Genomic DNA, 20,573 nt, shown 5'->3' with positions numbered 1-20,573 from the left:
AGAGAGAGAGAGAGAGAGAGAGAGAGAGAGAGAGAGAGACTGTATGTGCCAGAGGACAACTTCTGGGGTCCAGAGATCAAACTCAGATCAACAGAGGTGGAGGCAAGTGTCTTTACCACCGAGTCACGTGACTTTCTCACTCTTAAGTTTTGTAATAACTACTTAGCTTCTGCAAGCTGCTGCAGCGAGTCCCCCCAGGAGATGTTGTAAGAAAGCTGGCTATTTACTCTCTACTAAATGCTGATCTCTCACTCCATGCTCCTGGACCCAAGCCTGTGACCCCCAGAGGATGGGCAACCTTCACACCTGCAGCATTGGAGAAGCCGCCTCTTCACCCTCGTCTTCTTTGCCTTTTCGCCTACGCTGTGCCTCGTCCTCCCCTTCATCCAGGGGAATACTGCGCAGCCTGGCCAGGAAGTTATTGAAGATCATGTCTGTGCTCAGTACGTCCTCGCTGAACCACACCATGCCGCAGCGAGACACTGTGGCCAGGGTTGCATACTTCAAGTCCTGCACTTCAAACATTATTCGCACCTTGGAGGAAGAATTAGGCAAATTAAAACACAAATATTAAGATTTCTTTACCCACACAATATAATGAGTGTTCTAATTTTTTTTTGTACTTTAAAAAGATAACCAAACAGTATACAGCTCATATGGCTACAATTCTAATATGTTCTCTAGGTAAAAATGTGGGTAGGAAACTATGCCCCGTGTGAAGTTCCTGTTGGCATGGGGGCCCATTGACCTCACTAGGTGCTGTCATGACAAGGCTCAGTGGGCAGGCTTCCCTACAAACATCACTCTATGGTCCACACACCATAGTCACCCACATGAACTACAGGCCCATTCTATCTCTCCACTTACATCCAGAGTTAGGCCACCTACCTAGATCTCTCATTTGGTGAACAGTGGGGCTAAGATCCTAAGCAGAAGGTAAGAATACCAACTCTTAACCTCAGTCATTTATCTTACAAAAATCAAGCTATCAGACCAGAGTCAGAATCCATGGGACAATCAGTCATCAAAGGGACCTGATGAGATTAATAAAGGGGTGGTAAGAAGAACACACTTCAAGACTGGGCTCAGAGTTGTTGGCTTTTTTCTGAACTGTCAGTGTCATCAACGCTGACACAAACATCCAGGCCACAGACCCCACATCTCTCTCACACTGCTTCTCTTCAGACCCTCCCCCAGCCAATAGTACAGGCCCCACTCAACTGCCAGCTACTCAACTGCTGGTCTACAGAGATAACCCTAGGTCTCCTGGAAGTGGGCAGTTGGAACTTCGGACACACTGAGCCCCATGTACACCAGTGTCCTACCCATACACCTTTGATGAAGTTCAATTTACAAATCAGTACAGTAACCAATTAACAGACTATGAAAGTTACCTAAAACTTGTAAGCTGCTTAACTCTGGAATTCTCTACTTAGTATTTCCCGGCTGTAGATGGCATGGCTAAATGAAGTCTTGGACTGTGGAAATGGGATTAGTGGGGGTACAACTAAGGACCCTCTTCCTGGAGCCAAGACTGGTGGGTACTCACATTGGGTGGCAGGCTAAGGCGCTCTCCATTGGGCAGCGTCAAGAGTTTGTTGTCATCTAGCACGGAGTTCAGGTTCTCCACCCACTCAGGGTCTACATCACCATCGAAGACAATCCACTGGCGTTTCTGCAGTTCACCTCTCACATTGTCTATGATCCTAGTTTGAAAAAAATTCCAATGGCTTACTCAGACCAGGATTCCTGGATTTGACATGTTTACCCTCCCAATGGATTCTGTTATTTGTGTGAACAGGGTGATGCAAGCACTTGGATTATAGTCTCGGAAATGCGAAAATCAAACAGAGCAAACGTACTTTCTCAGCACGTGTGTGAAGAGTCCATCTGTCCACTCCCTGGTGTTGGGATCCAAGGTTCCATAGAGGTGGTCTTTGCTGATGGCCTTGGGGTCAATTATGTGGGCCACACCCTCCACACCCTCGAGCCTCTCGAGAGCCTTCAGCAGCACACGCCAGGCCATGCTCTTCCCACTTCCTGAAGGCCCAACCATCATCAGGCCGTGGTTAATCTGGGTGATCTGATAGAGCTGGAGAACCTGCAGGGCCAGAGGTCAGCACAGAGACCGTCAGGGGAGACAGACAGGCTCTGTGGCATTTCTAGTGGCAGTGAGCAAGAAACGGACTTTCTTAATTCCTAAAGCCAGGAAACCCTAAGAGCGTGTGGGACCCTCATTGCAAAGGCATCACTCCACCAGGGAGGAGGAGGCCTGGGCCAGTGGATAGATGTCTTCTATGCTCTTGATATACAGAGACATCTAAAGGCTCTCCAAGGATGAGAAAAGATCAAAGGAAAAGGATTATTCCAATATAGAGCATTCAAGTCAAGACACACGGTAGGTATAAATAACAGAGCAGAGAAAGGAGAAAAACTGGTCTAGAAAGGAAACCGCAGCTGACTGTCAACTAAAACTTAACCTGGGGGACTGGGAAATCCTCAAAAGGCATAAACCAATTTTCATTATAATCATACTTTTAGTCAGCATTTTTAGAGTTAGTGTTACATGTAAGAGACATGTTTTGCTACCTATGTGTGTTAGTAAAGGGACACTCAAGCAAGCCTTGGGCAAATCTAAGTCACACCAGGCCCACACTGAGCCTGTGGTCTTAGAAGCAGTAAGTTAGGGGGCTGGCAAGATGGCTCAGCGGGTAAGAGCATTGACTGCTCTTCTGAAGGTTTTGAGTTCAGATCCCAGCAACCACATGGTGGCTCGCAACCACCCGTAATGAGATCTGACGCCCTCTTCTGGTGCATCTGAAGACAGCTACAGTGAATTACACCTGAGCGAGCAGGTCCTGAGTTCAATTCCCAGCAGCCACAAACATGATGGCTCATGGCCATCTGTACAGCGACAGTGTACTCATACAAATAAAATAAATAAATCTTTAAAAAAAAAAAAAGCAGCAGCAAGTTATAGTACCTTTTCAACCCACATGCCACCAACTTCTTCTCCATCGCCGTATGTCAAGTACATCTCCTGACACACTTTCTTCAGCTCCTCTCGCAGGGCTGTCATCTCCCCACGGTGGTACTGGACTCCAGGGAACACGTCTGACAGGAGGCTGAAGAGCAGAGGGATGTCTTCTGCCACCAGCTTGGGCACCATTGTCTCGCAGACACTCTGGATCAGAATCTATGGGAGGGAGGAAGGCCCCAGACAGGAGGGTCACACTGAGGACTCGAGGTCTTGACCCAAGTGTCCTAAGGTGAATTTCAGAACATGCATGTTTTCAACACGACACTTGTAAGTGTTGGTGGGGACCTATGATCTCAGCACTTGGGAGGATGAGGACAGCCATGAGGTTCAAGGCTAGCCTAGGCTACATAGTGCATAATGGGTTCAAGCCTCACTGGTCTAGAGAGTGAAGACAACAACTGAAGCACCCTGCACAAACCTCCTGCTCTGGCAGGTTCTCGGCAATCTCTCCTTCATCAACTGCTTCTCCCCGCTCTTCTTTCTCCCTCTTTATCTTCTGGATCCTCTCCCTCTTCACGTTGCCTGCACTTACAAGCACACTCTTCAAAGCCCGAAGCCCAAAGTCATAATGGCTTTGAGAAGACAGCTGCTCATCACACAGTCTGGAAGAGAAAAACCTCTTTACAAGAGTGCCCTTTAAGAAACAGCACTTACAGTGAGGGAGTGAGACAGGCACCTGAGAGATGTGGGGTTGGACAGCAACAATACCCATCAGCTAAACACATGCCTGTGACACTCTCAGCTACTCACTTAAAGAATGGAACGATCTTGTTGGCAAGGACCTCAGCAGTGCGGAAGCCCTGTGAGTACAGCATGACCTGGGCAATCAGCTGTCGGTCAGGCTTGGTCATCGCCAAGCTCCGGAAGAGCTTCTTGAGGTTGTCGGGGAGGTTTGAGCGACCTGCATAGCCTGGGTTCATGGTGATGAAGATAGCCATGTCTGGGCTAACCTTGACTTGCTTGTTCAACAGCTCACATGTAATGGGGGCTGAGGCTGAAACAAGAGGACACAAACTTACTGAAACATTCAGGAGTCTCTAAGATGACAGAATGCCACTCATTCGACTTCAAGACCAAAGCCCAGGACTCCTTGGGGGACAGTGGATCTAGTAGCCAGGGCCAACCCCTCTATGACTACTGCCACAATCAGGCACACAGAGGACACCTATCAAGCCACCAGAGGCTCACTGATTGTGCAAGCAATGCTGAATGTCACAAGGGCAACAGTGGACCCAACCTGTCAGTGAAGCCAAGAGACATGAATCCAAGAATCATCAGCTCCTCTTAGCATCAGCTCAACTTACCGAGCAGACCTCCAGCCTCCTGAACGACTTAAGAATGTGTGTGTTACCTCTGTGAGAGATGACAGGGTTGCCCTGACTTTCCTGTTTTCTTCAGTCTGGATGATTCTAACACAAGTTGCTATTACTATGGAGCAAAAAAAAACAGAGGGGGCTGGAGAGATGGCTCAGCAGTTAAGAGCACTGACTGCTCTTCCAGAGGCCCCGAGTTCAAATCCCAGCAACCACATGGTGGCTCACATCCTTCCATAATGAGATCTGACACCCTCTTCTGGTGTGTCTGAAGACAGCTACAGTGTATTTACATATAATAAAAAGTAAACAAGAAAGTCATTGGGTGGTGGCGCATGCCTTTAATCCCAGCACTTGGGAGGCAGAGGCAGGCAGATCTCTGAGTTCAAGGCCAGTCTGGTCTACAGAGCTAGTGCTAGAACAGCCAGAGCTATACAGAGAAACCCTGTGAAAGAAAAAGTAAACAAGAAAAGGTTGAAGTAGGTGCAGACAGGAAGAGTGTCTCACCCACATAGCTGCACAGCAAGGACATCTTTGGCACCAAGCCTATCTCGATCACATGTGCCTGGGCTCTGTTAGGTGCAGAGAGCAAGGCCACCCCTGGAGCCTTTCAGAACATCTACTCCTACGCTGACAGAGGACTCCACAGATTACACGGTGGGGCACTGAGGTCAGACAGGTGCTAAGGAGGCTGGCTTTCCAGTGATGCTGGAAGGAAAGGCCTCCCAAGGGCCACTGTGGAGTTTGTGTATGGAAGGGAATGTGCTGTGGCCTTGGCATTGCAAAGGATGCTCTGCTCCAGGAACCATAGGAACTGGTACTGTTCCTCTGCCATCAGGAAGCAACACTGATCCCAAACCACCCAGGCGGCACATGTCTCCAACCATGGTTCAATGTAGTGCTTGCTTGTGGGAGTAAGTAAATGAGCTCACATCAGATTTCCCTCCAGCTCCTCAGTGATAAAAAAAGAGAGAGAGAATAAAACAAAAACCACAGAGAAATCTTACTCTTATCATAGTTGGGGTTGGAATGCTCCCGAAGTGCCTCTTGTATGCACTGCACTTGCTGGGATACAGCTGAGAGCATGCGCTCCTCTAGACGGTTAAATTCATCAAAGCAGCCCCATGCGCCCACTTGGCAAAGCCCCACAAAGATACGTCCCATCGCCTAGAGTAAAAAGAACCAAAGAGGCTTAAATCATTTGTTATAGACTGACTCGTGTCCCTTTCCAGCATCATCCCTCCATGTCCAAACCCCAATGTGACTGTACTTGGACACAGGTCCTATAGGAGGTAAAGTGAAGGGAGACACTGATCCAAGAGGGCTAGGGTACTTGCAGGAGCAAGTTACCAGAGTCCACCCTTCCGGCCATCACTCTCCTCCTCTCTGCACAGGCTAGATGATGGGTAAACAATCTACACACATGGCAGAGAGACCTCACTGGGAGCTAGATCTAGCAAAACCACCATGGGCTTCTGGCCTCCAGGATTGTGGAGAGACATCTTTGTAGTTTGAGCTGTGCAGCCTGTGGTAACTGGCTGACTTGTCCAACTCTGAGCAAGTCACATTTCTAAAACCTACGATTTCTCCCTTCAAAATGAGAATACTATCTACCTCCCAAAATGGACATTCAGTTATTCATTCCTCATTTACATAAAAACATTACCGCTACAAAGATGTACTGAGAAATGTGTTTTCCATCTTATGCCAATAAAATCCTTCTGAGAAAACTATAGTTTTTATTCTAATTCTCTTTGCTAGTGTGGGAACATTTCCCGCAGTATTTATTGTTTTCAGCTACAGACATTCTAGCATTACCACAGAGGTGCTGCCCTTTCTGGACAGAAGGTCTAGTGCGGTGCGAGAGCAACGGCATAGTTAACACTCTGGGCGAGAGCCCTGGCTAGGGAAGGGAGGATAATCTCTGCTAGAGGTGGCAGAGATGACTGCCAGCCCTGCTGAGACAGGAGGAGTGTGAGTACTAGGCCAGCTTGGGCTATACAAGGAAACCCAGTCTCAGGTACACAGATACAGGCAGGCAATGGCCAGTTTAGACAAACACTACCGGTTAACTTTGAGACTGGAAGTGAAGCAGGCATCAGCATGTGTGCTGGGCTCTGCTGCAGCTTGAGCACTGGGGAAGGCCTGTTTGCCCTGGGGCTGTGACTGACAGGGGGAACTTAATGACTTTACACATGTGAAAAAGTTTCTTACCTGGAAATCAAAGGTTTCATCACAATTGAAAACTAAGACGAACCGCCCCAGCTGATGGCCGAGGGCTTTGACGGACTCTGTCTTTCCGGTTCCAGCAGGTCCTATTATTTGGGAGAAAAATAATTTAATACTCAAGTCCATTACCTAGGAAGTCCTTGGCTTGAAAAAAACCATAAAAATTTATTTTAAAATTGCCATAATAAACACAAAGAAATTAAAAATTTTAGAATGTAAAACCATGTAATACAGAAACACATCCAGGGTTGGAGAGATGGCTCAGCAGTTAAGAGCACAGACTGCTTTTCCAAAGGTGCTGAGTTCAAATCCCAGCAACCACATGGTGGCTCACAACCATCTGTAATGAGATCTGACTCCCTCTTCTGGTGTGTCTGAAGACAGCTACAGTGTACTTACATATAATAATAAATAAATCTTTAAAAAAAAAAACCACATCCAAACCATCAGTTTTGTGTGTAAAAGTAAGATCTGCCATGACTCCATCTGTCCAGGTCTGTGAAGTAACTTACCAAATGGGGAGCCACCAAGCCTGGCCTCTAGAGCTTGTGTCATAGTCAAATAGCAGCGGTCGGTGAGGGGCGTCTGGACCAGCTTGTCTTGAACACCCAGGTACTCAAAGCCATAGTTAAACTTGGCATTTGCCATCTGAATGGACAACTGCTGTAACACGTCCGTTTGCTTAGGGTCAAAGTAAAATCGCATCTGGCTGAGCCATTCAAAAGATTTGGCGTTGTCAATCTTGCTTTTGATCAAGGACCTGGTAACATCTCTCTGGTGAACCAACTCTGTGATCTGAGGAAGTAAAAATTTGCCGTAAACTAAAGAAACATTGTGCTGTTTGGGTCTGCAGACTATCTGTTAAGTTGGCATTAGGCTTCAGGCCAGTTACAGTGACTAGCAGCAAAATTCCAGGCTGCAAACAGAACTTCACCAGAAGGGACACTGGAAATGTTATCCATGCAACAGAATCACAGATTCAGAGTTACAGAAATCACAAAAGCCAAAAACCCTCCATAAGTGAAAACCCTGGGCAGCTGAATGTGACAGAGCAGCTTCCTCATGTGTACCTACAGGCTGCCCACCTTGTGCCCCCACACTGCTGCAGCCACTCCTCTGGGAAGAAGATGCAAAGAGCTGGTCATGGCTGGTGGTGGTGGTACATGTCTTTAATCCCAGCACTTGGGGAGGCAGAGGCAGGCAAATCTCTGTGAGTTCAAGGCCAGCCTGGTCTACAGAGTGGGCTCCAGAATAGCCAAGGCTACACAGAAAAAAACCCTATTTTGAAAAAACTTTAAAAACAAAAACAACAATAAAAAGCCAAAGCTGGTCAGTTTCTTTCTCTCATAGCGTAGGAGCATACTTTTGTGGGTATATGAGTATATGCACATAAGCATGTGTGTGCAGAGCCCAGGGTCAACCATGATGTCACTCTTCAGGAGCATTCCACCTTTGCTCTTTGAGTAGTTGGCATTAGGACCTGGGACACTAGAGCTCAGGCCCTCGTGCTCGTGCAGCACTTTTTATCAACCTAGCCTTCACCAAGATTATTTTTAAAGAGGAACAGAACCAAACACCACCTAGACGCACATGCTGGCCTAGAACTCCTGATCCCCTTCCCCTGCCTCCACTTCCCAAAGCTAAGGTTACAGGTATGGACCCCAACTCCAAGCTTATTTTTCTTTTGATACAAAAGGCACATTTTAAAGCATCTTTCCCTTTCACTGCTAGAGCTGAGGGGAGACGGGGTTCAGGTATGAGGCTCACCAAGTGCTCCAGCTTTCTTCTTCGGAGAGGGGGCTGCTCCATGAGGACAGAGTCTGCTAAGACGTTGAGTGTGACCTCCACATTGCTCAGCACAGACTGCAAGGGTCCCACATCACCACCTCCTCCAACGTTGCTTAGCGCATTCTCCACATTCTCAGACCAGGCTATTTGGGCTGACAATACCACTAGCTGGGCCTAGGGGAAAAAAAGACACACACTCAGAGTTGCTTTCTGAGATAGAGCATCACTGCTCTGACTTCACCAATCAACTGGCCTTCCTAGCTCATCGATCCTCCCCAAGAGCCTAACTACAGGTGCCACTGCCTGATTCCCAAGGAGCCATTTGTAGGGACAATTCTGGAATGTTGGTTTCTTTAAAAACATACAAATATGTTGCTGGGCGTGGTGGCGCATGCCTTAAATCCCAGCACTTCGGAGGCAGAGGCAAGCGGATTTCTGAGGTTCGAGGCCAGCCTGGTCCACAGAGTGAGTTCCAGGACAGCCAGGGCTACACAGAGAAACCCTGTCTCAAAAAACAAAACAAACAAACAACAACAAAAAAAACCATACAAATATTATGGGAATGTGCTTTCATTTTATTCCCAGGTGAGGGATGTGGGGCTGCTTCAGACCATCTGCAGTAACTGAATATGATTCGCCTCGTGCTCTAATAGAGTCATGGTTTTGCCAGATGCAGATAGTTTCTACGATTGTGTGATGTTTGGAATTCTGGGAATTTTTTTTTCCTTTTTTGTTTTTTTTTTTTGAGACAGGGTTTCTCTGTATAGCCCTCGCTGCTGTCCTGGAACTCACTCTGTAGACCAGGCTGGCCTCGAACTCAGAAATCCACCTGCCTCTGCCTCCCAAGTGCTGGGATTAATGGCGTGCACCACCACTGCCTGGCATGCTGGGAACTTTTTAAAAGGGTATATAAATGTAAGGGTCCCGAGAGGTGTTGTCGGTCATTTAAGGAGACCTCCATGGTTATGCTCAACGAAATCAAAGGAAAGAAGTTAGATTCAGAGATCTCTCTCTCCCTAACCTCTATGCTTTTCCTTCTATCGAGTGATGGGGGTAAAACCATGGGGATAATGAGTGGGAAAACCCCCCCACCAAGTAGCCAAGACCAGCTACCATCATCTTTGAATCTTTGAGAGCTAAGATCTTCAGTCTGGCTGCTTCTATTAAAAATTACCTGGTATTTATCAATCCAAGTAATGTAGGTATTTGGGTCAATAGAAGTTGCTTTTCCAAAAATCTCCACTTCTGTAACGGACTCTGCCAGAAGTTTAGCCAAGGTGACTCTCATCTCCTTTTCCACCAGAGTGAGCCATTCATTGATTTTGGGGTGTTCAGTGATGGACACTGGCGTTTTAAACATAACCTGAAGATAAAAAGACATTATAAGAATTAAGGAGTTGGAGTGTGAGGGAAGTTTCTAAGCACAAATGTACTGTGCTTACCTCCTCCCCTTCTCGAGATGAAATGCCAAGGACCACAGAGTTGTCCTCATTTAAGATGATGCTGGAAACGCCAGCGAACATTTTCTTGAAGTGCTTCTGCAACTTAGCCACATTCTTGCTATTTCCAATGATTTCAAGCAAATCCTCATCACCCACAAAGTAGAACCTGAAATCAAAACAACTCAGCTGCTACTGCCTGGTGTTCAGAGGGTGACTGAGCAAACTGTCTAAGTACAGGAGGAAGCAGCCACAAGAGAGACCTCAGGCCTGAACTCAGATCTCATACAAACATCTGCCAGGGCTTGGTGAGGGACACGTTTACAGTAAGACTTGGGAGAACTCAGTGCCATTCACTTAAGTCATTTTGACAGCACCTGCTCCACTCACACTATGCAAACTCTTTGGAAAGGAGGAGAGAGCACTCAGCAGACAGCAAAGCTAGACCCTAGAGTTATTCAAGTGGCTTACAGAAAAAACAAACTTAGTGATGTTTATTAAGATTAAGATGGAAAACTGGGAGTTCAGGTAGCATTAGAGACGGACACGGAGAGGCAGAGGGCCCAATGAGCTGGCCATCAAAATCCTTCACGTCAAAACTGAGCAATGCCAGGCAAAGGGAAGAGGACAGACAGATCATAGCATAGCTGAACTTAATCTGTCTCAGGCTCACCTGGGGAAAGATGAGCGCTCCCGTTCCAGGTACTCTCCCAATGCTTTCTGGATCTTCCCGAGCAGGTCGGCCAACCTTTCCAGAGACCTCTGGACTCCCTGTATGTTCAGAACATCCATCACAAGTGGAGACTTGGAGACTTTTTTCATCAGTGCCAAAAACTCTGTGCTGATACTACAGAACAAAGGAGAGCGGGTCAGCCTCTGCAGAGGGCACACCAGCCCTGCCAGTGCCTGACCCCAGTGGAGCTGTACCTCTGGAAGCGCTGGGTTTCCACAGGCAGCAGATGTTTGATGTCCGCACTGCCTGTGAAGATGCCTTCCAAGTAGACCCACCGCCTCTGCACGTCAATCCACACGTCAAAGAGAGCCATGATTCGGTTCAGCTTGTCCTCCCAGCTCAGAGCATCTTCTTCAAAAACCTAGTGGGTACACAGGAAGACAGAGCTCAGATGCTAACCTTTTCACTCAGATATGCCAAAGCTCACTGAAAATTACAAATTAGGAGCACACCTTAAATAACTAGGCAAGTGAGCTGTAACTGGAGTGCACAAGCGTGCAGTGTGCAGCCATACCTTGTAATAGGGAGAGAGTTTCATGGCAGAGACGCTGTTTATGTGCTCCTTGACCTTGTTGAAGAGGTCATCCCAGCCTCGGATCAGGCGGCATTTGTTCTGATAGTTGACCAAGTCTAGTTCGTATGTGTTCCATACTTCCCGTATCTGAGGAACCAGGAAGAGGCCATTAGCAGTACAAATTATCACTCAAACATTTACAGGGGCAGCAAACATTAGGGACAGAGATGACTCTAAATGATAAGGCTTTATTTTACACAGTCAAATCCATACAACAGCCTGATACCCACTCCCATCACTTGCCTGCTTCAAAAATTCTTCCAAAGCCATCTCTCCTTGTGCCACTAGCAGCACATCTTTGACAACAGCTTCGTTTTTCTGAAGGTCCACATCCCAGATCTGGCCCAGGGTCAGCTCAGAAACCACCCAATTAACATGAAGCCTCTTCATCAGCTGCTTCCAGTGTCGGTCTTTAAGTGCTTCTGATTTCAGTTCAATTACCAACATGTTTATCTGTTTAGGGGCAAAGAGTTACATGAGCAGGTGCCTTTTGACAAGACATCCAGCACCCATGTGTGGCAGTCCCTTACCTTCATGTAGCCTTTCAGCAGCCTCTGAACAAACTCATAGGAGGCATACTGCCGAAGCCTTGCAGGGAAGTTCTTCAGCTGGTTCAAGAGGCCGTCTAGATTTTGTCGAAGCTGTCAGGAGACACAGGAGAATGGAGTCACATACACAGACACACACTCTACACCTCCTTATATGTTGTTTTTTACTTTTTTGTTTATGATATGGTTTCATGAATTTATCTAAGGCTAGCCTTGAAGTTACAAAAGCCCACCTGCCTCCATCACCCAGAGTTCTGGGGACTGAACCTAAGGTTTTGTACATGCTGGGCAAGCACTCTACCTACTGAGCTACAACCTTTTGAGTGGCCCTAAAACAACCCTTCAGTTTGTATGAACCACATACACACCAAAGAAGGTACAAGTGACAGCTTGGGAACTTGCCAAGTTCTCTGTGACTGCTAACACACAGAATTGCAGATGTCCACTTCAGTAAGTACCTTACCTTACGGGGCTGAACTGAGACCCAGGGCTGCTCCTTCATCTGATCAATCTGTTCCCAGACCTTGGAAAGCTCTGACCACACACCTTTGAGGTCTTGTAACTCTTCCAAGGCCACCTGTGATTGACAAGACAAGGCAGTTAGCCCAGAACATGGAAACAGCTCAGAAATTAGAAACAAGAGGAAAACTACCTCTACACTGGGCAGGATCCTTGGGATGACCCAGGACGGCGGCAGTGTCTGCTAGAGCAGTTCTCAGACTTTCCCTCACGGCTCCATACCTGTACACGTTCTTCACTGCCACTGAGGAGGCCTGTGTCTGTGAGTTCCAAGGCTTCCTTGGCCTTTGCACACTTCTCTCTGTCATCCTTCAGCCGGCCAAACTTCCCTTCATATATGGTAAGGGCCTGAAGAGCCTCCTCAGGACGTAGATTGCCCTGAAACAGCCAGAGCACAGAGTGGGGGGGCTGTCTCAGGAGGGAGCACTGGGGCTCAGCGGGGCTGGAGAGTAACAGAACAGAGACCATGCCTAGCAGCCTAGCTAGCAGCTGCCTTGGGAAGCGTGAACTGTACTTAGGGAAATCAAATTCTAAACCTGAGTATGCCCAAGAACACCTTAAAAACAAAAAACTTTTTTTTTTATTATTCTTATTTCATATGCATCAGTGTTTCGCCTACATGTATATCTACATGAGGGCGTATGAGCCCCTAGAACTGGAGTTAGACACAGAGATGAGCTGCCATGTGAATGCTGGGGTCTGAGCTGTCACTCCAACCCCGAGTAAAACTAATTTTTATTCATTTAAAAACACTTCCTAGTGTCTGGAGGGACAGCCCAGTTGTCCAAGTGCTAGCACCCAAACAGCACAGCAGCTCATGACTGTCTGGCTCCAGTTCCAGGGGCCTGACATGCTCTTCTGGCCTCCAGAGGCACAGCATGCACATGGCACACAGACATAAATAAACAAACACTTAAAACCACCTCCTATTTAAATGACTGCCACTCTGGATAAACAAATGACTATCTACATGTATCGGGGCAAGGTCCCTACCAGTTCAGTCTCCAGGTCCTCACTGTTATTTTGGTAGTACCTTGCTATGTTACCTTAAGCTCACATACTCAAGCGACCCTTTCTGCCTTAGCCTAAATGACTGGCTGCCAGCGCGGCCTTTTAGTTACTAGAGGGCAAACACATCTTTAGTATTGAAAAGCTATGTCTCAGCATGGCCTCCCATGTCTGGCAGAAAGAACCCATGCCTGCTGCTGGCTGGCAGGCTTAGTATAAAACTCACTGTGACAGGTTTGGTCTTCTCCCAGTCTGTCAACAGATCGGTGGTCCGGCTTTCCACAGCTCTGTCCTCCTGTACGATCTTCATTTGCAGGTTTGCCACCTGTTGCTGAATGGCAGAGTCCTTCCGACGCATGATGTCATTGAAGGCCCCCCACTCACCCTCGATGTTGTCAATGTAAAGCCAAGAAGGCGGGAACTGGAACCTTTGTTTTTCTAGTAGACGCTGACCATTGCGGTAGAGCTTTGAAAGTTAAAAAGATAAATTTTTTTCCATAACAATAGAGAAACTACTGCCAACATCCCAACAAGAAGCAAGACCCCTGTGACTGAAGAACACACAGATCAAAGCACCTGCTCTTCTACAGTCGTCTACCTCATGATTATCGTGGTTGGAGGACACTGTGCAGTCTGGAGTGGCCTGCCAGCTTCTCTAACAACACCAACTGGGCATAGAGAATACTCCGTACTGTGCTTCATCTCTACCATGAATTGTAACAGAGCACTCAAATCCTAAGCACTTGAAAACAGTAACACATTTAAATAAACAGTGACTCTCAAACGTAACTCTGCTTAACAATCCCACACAGAGCTTTTGAAATGTTGACTCCTAGACTCTCATGATGCTCCATTTACTCATGTGTGTATGCACGTGTGTAGCATGTGTGTAGAAGGCAGAGGAGGACAGAAGTCGGTGCTCTCCTTTACCATGTGGTTCTAGGGAAGAGTCAGGTCATCAGGCCCGATGGCAGGTGCCTTTACCCACTCATTCGTGCCTGCTACCCACCAGCCTCCTCTGTGAGACAAGATCTTGCTATGAAAACCAATCTGGCCTCAAATTCACAGTTCCTCTGCCCAAGACTCCCAAGTGCTAGGGTTAGACATGTTGCCACCACAGCAGGACTCCATGGTGCATTCTAATGACACAAAAGTGGCTAGGGCAGCTGAAGACTGCTCTGTAAGAAACGTTTGGTGTCAAGTCTCAGTGCTCCATCAGAACACAAGATATTAACAGCTTATCATGAGTCCCATGTGAGAACTCACTTCAACTTGCTTCTCGAACTGTTTGATCTTCCGCTTCAGAGACTGCACATAGGTGATGAAGGTCACCGCATCCGAGGTGCTGGCCGTATCAACAGAGTGCTGCTCCAGCTCTTGGCGAGACTGTTGGGGAGAGGGTTGGTTTACCATGGTGCCAGGCCTGACCTGCAGCCACCAGCTCCTGGGCAACATCCCAGTCTTCTCACCTTTGAGATCTGGGAATGGAATTCTGTCATGTTTGAGCCCAGCATCTGCCCAAATTTGCTGAGAACCTCCTTATGCCAGGAATCGTACTTCAAGTTCACCTTGGACTGGACCTGCAGGGGAAGTGGACAGCAGCATGCCATCAGGTCTTTCCTGGAGTGTCCAAGCTCCAACCCAGCTCCAACACCAATACTGCTCTTGCCTCTGCCTGGTGCCTTCTGACAACAAGGCAAACTCACCTTGCCGTAATCTATCACCACTGGTCCAAACTCTTTCTTGGTTTCTGCATTGTCGAAGGTCCCTCTAGCTTTCCTTATCTGGACCAGGAGAGCCTGCCACTTGTTGAGATCTTCCCCTAGCCTGTTGTAAATGTTTTCTGCCTGCATATCCCACAAACACTGGTACTGAAGCCAAACCTGCAAATGAAACACAGCTCAATTCTAGTTTGCAGTACTATAGTCGGCTATTATTATGCCAACAGTCCAGAGTCATGTTTTCACACAGTTAGAGAACCTCCCTTCAAAGTCAGGAAAATTTTACTTTTCTTGAAAACCATAGTTAAGACAACACAAGATTAATCCTACTATTCACTCTTGACTTAAAATAAACAAATATTGCTGGGTGTGATGGAACACACCTTAAGTCCTAGCACCATGAGGCAGACACAGGTGGTCTCTGTAAGTTCAAAGCAAATCTGGTCTACAAAGTTCCAAGCCAGCCAAGGCTGCATAGTAAGACTCAGGTGTGGTGACACACACGTGTAATCCCGATTCTTAAGAGACAAAAGAATTCCAGGTTCTGGTCAGCCTGGTTTACAAAGCAAGTAACTATAGGTCCGGTAGGACTAGAATAAGGAATAAGACCTTGTCTCAACATAAACAAACAGCAGGTAGATGAATAGATGAATAAGTAAATAAATAAAGCAAACATTGCCCATTGAGCCTTATTATCTATCAGGACCTATTAGCTTCCTAGCATTCCTTTCCTTCTGCCTCTTTTGGTGGTGCTGAGCTATCCCCCGGCCCTTCTCTCAGACCCTTCATGTCTAGGATAGAATAGCCATGGCATAGGATGGACTCAAGAGTGTCTCACCTTGACGTACTGCTCAACTTCAGTCACTATGCCCATGACTGCCGAGTAGGACTCTTCCAGGGCGACAGGGCCATCGGGCATCCGCGTCAGCGCATTCCGATAGAACTTCTCTTCCTCCGTCAACTCATAATGCACTCCCACCTGACCAACAGAGCCAGACGTGACTGTTCAACAGTGAGCACATGCCAACCATGGTCACCTTTTACTTACTAAAATGACTAAAAAAAAATGTCACCATCAAAAAGCATTAAGAGATAAGACCCATTTTCCTTAACCATAAGTAACAAGAAACCTGATTATATTTAACTCATTAAACCAATAAAGGAAACTCAAGAGTAACCACAAACTGGGAAATGTGGAGGTACTAATGGCACAAGGTAAGAAAAGCTGAAGAACACAAGGAACCCTTGGTTCATCTGAACTGCCTGAGCACCTGCTACATGCTAGGCCCCAATCTAAGTACAATAAGCAGGCACCCCCCCTCATCACAAGTCTCATTCTACAGAAGAGAACAAAGGACATGCATATACAGACTGTCACAAGGGTGGAAGTCTATGTCAAACGAGTAGGAAAGAGGGAAGGAGTACAGGGGTAGGATGGGGACTGGTTTTATTCTAATTAATTTTTTATAGCAGAGGGGATTGAACCGAGGTGCTTTGGGCATGCTAGATAAGCACTCTACCACTGAGATACAGGCCTCTCGCTGGCTATCCCTTCAACAGAAAACAAGAAAAGGCTTTACCAGAAGGTGGTATGTGAACAAAGACTGGAAAGGGTGGAAGAGATATTTGCTCTCTGGGACTGTGAGCAGAGAATGCTTCATACAAAAAGCCCAGGGAGCAAAATTGGTCTGTAGGGCTGAGGGCCAACAAGAGTGCAGTGAGGCCTGAGCAGAGCCAGGAGGGGAAAGCAAGGAATAGGGTCAGAAAGGTGAACAGGTATCAACAGGCCCAACAAGCAGCAAGACTACAGCTTTCCTGCAAGACAGGCTGTTAGAGGGCCAACAGAGGAGCAAAGGTAGTTATCCGAAATGGAAACTGACAGTGGGGGCAGAGAGGGCAGCAAGAGGCAACATTGCTCAGCCAAGGCAATGGAGGCTCCTTGGATAGAGTGGGAACAGTGACTGGTAGAACAGAAATGTCCCATGCTGCACAGCATCTGATCATTGTGAACTCCAAGACTGTGAGGGCCAAAAACTTCACTGTGCTGTGGCTCAGCCCTAGCGCACACCATCCATCCTAAGAGCTCTCTGCAAACAGAACTAAATACAGTCAATGATAAGTCAGAAGGCGGAGCAAGCAACCAGCTGACAGGGAGTGACTATAAGGAAGTAAGTAGCAAAGAGGAAGTGGAGAAGGAGCTTTTCCATGGGTTGGCAGTGGACACCTGGGTGCTTTCTCTGCCTCTCTGAGCTAGCAGGCTTTCACCACAGTGTCTGGCTCCTGAGTCTTCATTTGGGAAATCTAATGTTGGGATTTTGTTTTAAAAACAACAGACCAGGGGCTGGAGAGATGGCTCAGCAGTTAAGAGCACCGACTGCTCTTCCAGAGGTCCTGAGTTCAATTCCCAGCAACCACATGGTGGTTCACAACCATCCATAATGAGATCTGACGCCCTCTTCTGGTATGTCTGAAGACATCTACAGTGTACATATGTACATACAATAAATAAATATTAAAAACAATAACTACAACAGACCAAGACAGCAATGACAGAAATCAGGGTGACACATGACTTCTGGGTTGGGTGGAAAGAAGAGTAAGAGGAGGAGCAGGAGAGGAAGATGGACCCATGGAGCAAGCACAATACCAAGTCCTGGCTATGGGACAGGAGGAGATGGGAGGCAGCAGCTTGAGAGCCAGTCCTGGGTCAGATAAGGGAGGGTGCACTCATGAGTGTGGAGATGGCTGTGTCAGAGCAGAGCTCGGTCAACAGTGCTGTTGTCCACAAACAGGGCAGCTAGCATCTGTCCAGTTTGGAGAGGAACAAGACAATGTAAAGCCTTATACACAGAACTAACCAAAGAGGATCCCAAAGACTATATATAGACGCCTGGGACAGAAACCAAAAATCAGTTTGGTTTTGATTAGCTGAGCAAAATGTGCTACAGGGACAAGGAGATAGCTTGGCAGACGTTTGCTACCACACCTAATGTCGAGTTCAATTCCCAGAACAAACTTACAAAGTGAAGAGATAGGTACCTAACCTGCAGGATGTGCTCTGAGCTCCACTTTCTCACTGTGATATGTGAAAGAGAGTGTGCGTGCACAAACACACTGCAAATAAATAAATGTAATTAAAACTACAGCAAACAAAACCCTTGAAGAGTGACATTTATATTCAAAGTGACAAGGGAAAAAGTGTGAGGGCTGCAGGATGGCCCAGTGGTCCTGAGCACTGGCTGCTCTTCCAGGGGACACAGGTTCAGCTCTCAGCATCTAGGGAGTCACACATGCAAAATAAAAATAAATTTATTTTTTGATTTGAAAGGGTGTGTTTCTAGTAGAATTTCTAAATTCTAGACCAGTCTGCATGGCAGTGCTATGGAATCTTTTATTTGAAAGCCACTGATCCTACTTAAAAGTGACATCAGCCAACATTACGGATTAAATGGCCTTCCAGGTTTTCTTTTGACTCTAGAAGGGTACTAGGAAGGCTAGAATCTAGGATTTGCCTTAGACTTGTCAGTGGGGATCTACAAATTAAGTAAGAACATCTACGTGCTGATAAATAAGGCTGCAGGTAGGAGCTCATGATTCTCACTTCCTTGAGTGCTTGAAAATTTCTCTAAAAGTAGAAGCTAGAGTGACTATGCCAGTGTTCAGGAGGCTGAGGTGGGAGGTCAGGTGGGACCACACAGTGAGACCTTATATCCAAAAATCAAACAACACAGCAAGGGAGTAGGAACTGAGATTACCAAAGTTCACAGGCCAAGCACAGTGGCAAGTGCCTTTAATACAAGTGCTCAGAAGGCAGAGGCAAGAGAATCTCTGAGTTTGAGACAAACTTGGTCTACATGGGGAGTTCCAAGAAAGCAAAGGCTACACAGAGAGACCCTGTTTGAAAACCAAAGAAGCTGATGGAGGAAACTTTTAAAGAGATGAGGGAGGCTGCAAATGCTAAGCTTTCCCTTAGGACATGCAGCCCGGGAGCCCTCGAGTGCAAAGACACGCACAGGGCTTATAAATGACTCATCCTGAGAAGTGCATCAGAGTCCCAAATAAGACCTGGTCAGAGGCCTATGCTTACCTGGTACCTCTGACTCTGGATCCTGGGCAGGGAGAGCACAGTCATCTTCCAAGCAAACATCTCCTGGTACAGCTTGTACCTGCATTCTTCAATGGGTGGGTTCAAGTAGATTACCTGATTTGTTATTCTTAGCTCATGAACAACGTTCTGTAAAAGAAAGGTTTTGTTTTTATTCAGTAACACATTCCAATAAAATGGTTTAAATTCTTTAAAAGCTCCTTTGTCTAAATTATGACCTCTCTAGGTAGAACCACAAAGTCTGTTACTATCAGATGCACTGCTGAGCTATTTCACATCTGTCCCTTTACGGTCACAAGAGGCTGGGGGGCAAGCATCGCTTCATCTGCTCCAAGTGCACTGGTGCCTGGGTCAGAACATACAGTAGGCACTCATGGAAATCCACATGCTCAGTAAAAGTAGCTGGAGGCCTGAAAAATAGTATCACTGAAGCAGTGGGCGGTGGTGGCACACACCTTTAATCCCAGCACTCAGGAGGCAGAGGCAGTCGGATCTTTGTGAGTTCAAGGTCAGCCTGGTCTACAGAGTGAGTTCCAGAACAGCCAAGGCTACACAGAAAAACCCTGACTCAAAATAGTTCATCACATAGACCCCAGGCAAGGAAGAGTTCCCACAGTGTACACTTCCTAAACAGACTTTAGGTGTTTATGGCTTCCTGTATGAAATCATTTTAAGTTGACAGAAGATATGCAAAGAAAGCACAAAGTGCTTCCACAGCTTCACTGATGGCCCGCCTTACCCTGCACTCAATCCCCTCAGCCCACTCCAGCCTGTGGCACTGTCTGCCCTGGTCAGATGCTGTGCAGACTGACTTTCTGTGGGAACCTCTACTTTTCTCATAAGTTTTCTGCAGAGAAGGCAGATGTGTAATGCCCTTCTCATCACAAGACGTTACAAACACGGGGAGCCACCCACACCACTGACCAACTAGTTAAATGGTGTCTGTCAGGCTCTTCCACTGTAAGGTGACTTCTTCACAGGCGCTGGTACCCAGTGCCAGGGATCTAGTCTAGGCCTCCTGCATTCAAGGAAGTCGTCTAACACCTAGCTACACTCCAGAGCTTACCCTGTCTAGCACCTTTTTAAAAGCAGGATCTCACCATTTAGGCTAAACTGACCTTGAGCTTGTAATCCTCTTGTCTCAGCATCTACAGACAGTTCAGAGGGGACCTTGTTTTGCTATACTTGGTGAGTGCCATGGGAGATACTCACTTTGATCTTGGGCTCTCCACCAGGCTTGTGACTAACTTGGGGAGCATCTGTATCCATGTCGACTTCTGCTTTATCCTCAGCTTGTCCAAGAAGAACCTGAGTCCAGGCCCGAAGGCCAGCTTGCAGGCGGACACCCAGTATCCTTTCAATCTACAGAGAAAGCAGGTCACTGAGTGGCTGCTTGTGAAGGTCAGCTCACAAGTAAAGAATGAGAAGGTGGCAGGTGTGCCATAGTCAAGGCTCCAATCCTGTCTCCCTCTGTGTGTGATATGTGCAGCAGCAGCAGAGCTGTGTTCTGTACCTTTGGGACTCATGAACTGCCAGTCTCCTCAGCTCCTAAGTGA

General features: G+C 47.0%; 1 protein-coding gene across 1 annotated transcript in view; it reads right to left on the bottom strand.

Moving 5' to 3' along the window:
• Dync1h1 (dynein cytoplasmic 1 heavy chain 1) overlaps positions 1-20,573 on the bottom strand; it is a 69,754-nt gene that overhangs the window by 29,828 nt on the left and 19,353 nt on the right. The window contains exons 10-35 of the mRNA XM_031357409.1: positions 20,230-20,379; positions 19,000-19,146; positions 15,751-15,891; positions 14,898-15,074; positions 14,661-14,771; positions 14,458-14,577; positions 13,418-13,657; positions 12,406-12,561; positions 12,128-12,241; positions 11,647-11,757; positions 11,360-11,569; positions 11,057-11,203; positions 10,737-10,903; positions 10,483-10,656; positions 9,813-9,978; positions 9,545-9,733; positions 8,350-8,544; positions 7,095-7,377; positions 6,568-6,668; positions 5,361-5,520; positions 3,791-4,034; positions 3,459-3,642; positions 2,984-3,196; positions 1,863-2,101; positions 1,550-1,706; positions 307-534 (exon numbers count right to left, since the gene is read on the bottom strand). Of these exons, the coding sequence (XP_031213269.1) occupies positions 307-534; positions 1,550-1,706; positions 1,863-2,101; positions 2,984-3,196; positions 3,459-3,642; positions 3,791-4,034; positions 5,361-5,520; positions 6,568-6,668; positions 7,095-7,377; positions 8,350-8,544; positions 9,545-9,733; positions 9,813-9,978; positions 10,483-10,656; positions 10,737-10,903; positions 11,057-11,203; positions 11,360-11,569; positions 11,647-11,757; positions 12,128-12,241; positions 12,406-12,561; positions 13,418-13,657; positions 14,458-14,577; positions 14,661-14,771; positions 14,898-15,074; positions 15,751-15,891; positions 19,000-19,146; positions 20,230-20,379 (4,524 nt within the window). The remainder of the gene's footprint in view (positions 1-306; positions 535-1,549; positions 1,707-1,862; positions 2,102-2,983; positions 3,197-3,458; positions 3,643-3,790; positions 4,035-5,360; positions 5,521-6,567; positions 6,669-7,094; positions 7,378-8,349; positions 8,545-9,544; positions 9,734-9,812; positions 9,979-10,482; positions 10,657-10,736; positions 10,904-11,056; positions 11,204-11,359; positions 11,570-11,646; positions 11,758-12,127; positions 12,242-12,405; positions 12,562-13,417; positions 13,658-14,457; positions 14,578-14,660; positions 14,772-14,897; positions 15,075-15,750; positions 15,892-18,999; positions 19,147-20,229; positions 20,380-20,573) is intronic.

The sequence above is a fragment of the Mastomys coucha genome, unplaced genomic scaffold (genome assembly GCF_008632895.1).
Source record: "Mastomys coucha isolate ucsf_1 unplaced genomic scaffold, UCSF_Mcou_1 pScaffold6, whole genome shotgun sequence".
Lineage (NCBI taxonomy): Eukaryota > Metazoa > Chordata > Mammalia > Rodentia > Muridae > Mastomys > Mastomys coucha.
The sequence above is the reverse complement of the archived record's forward strand: the minus strand, read 5'-3'. Positions and strand labels throughout refer to the sequence as shown.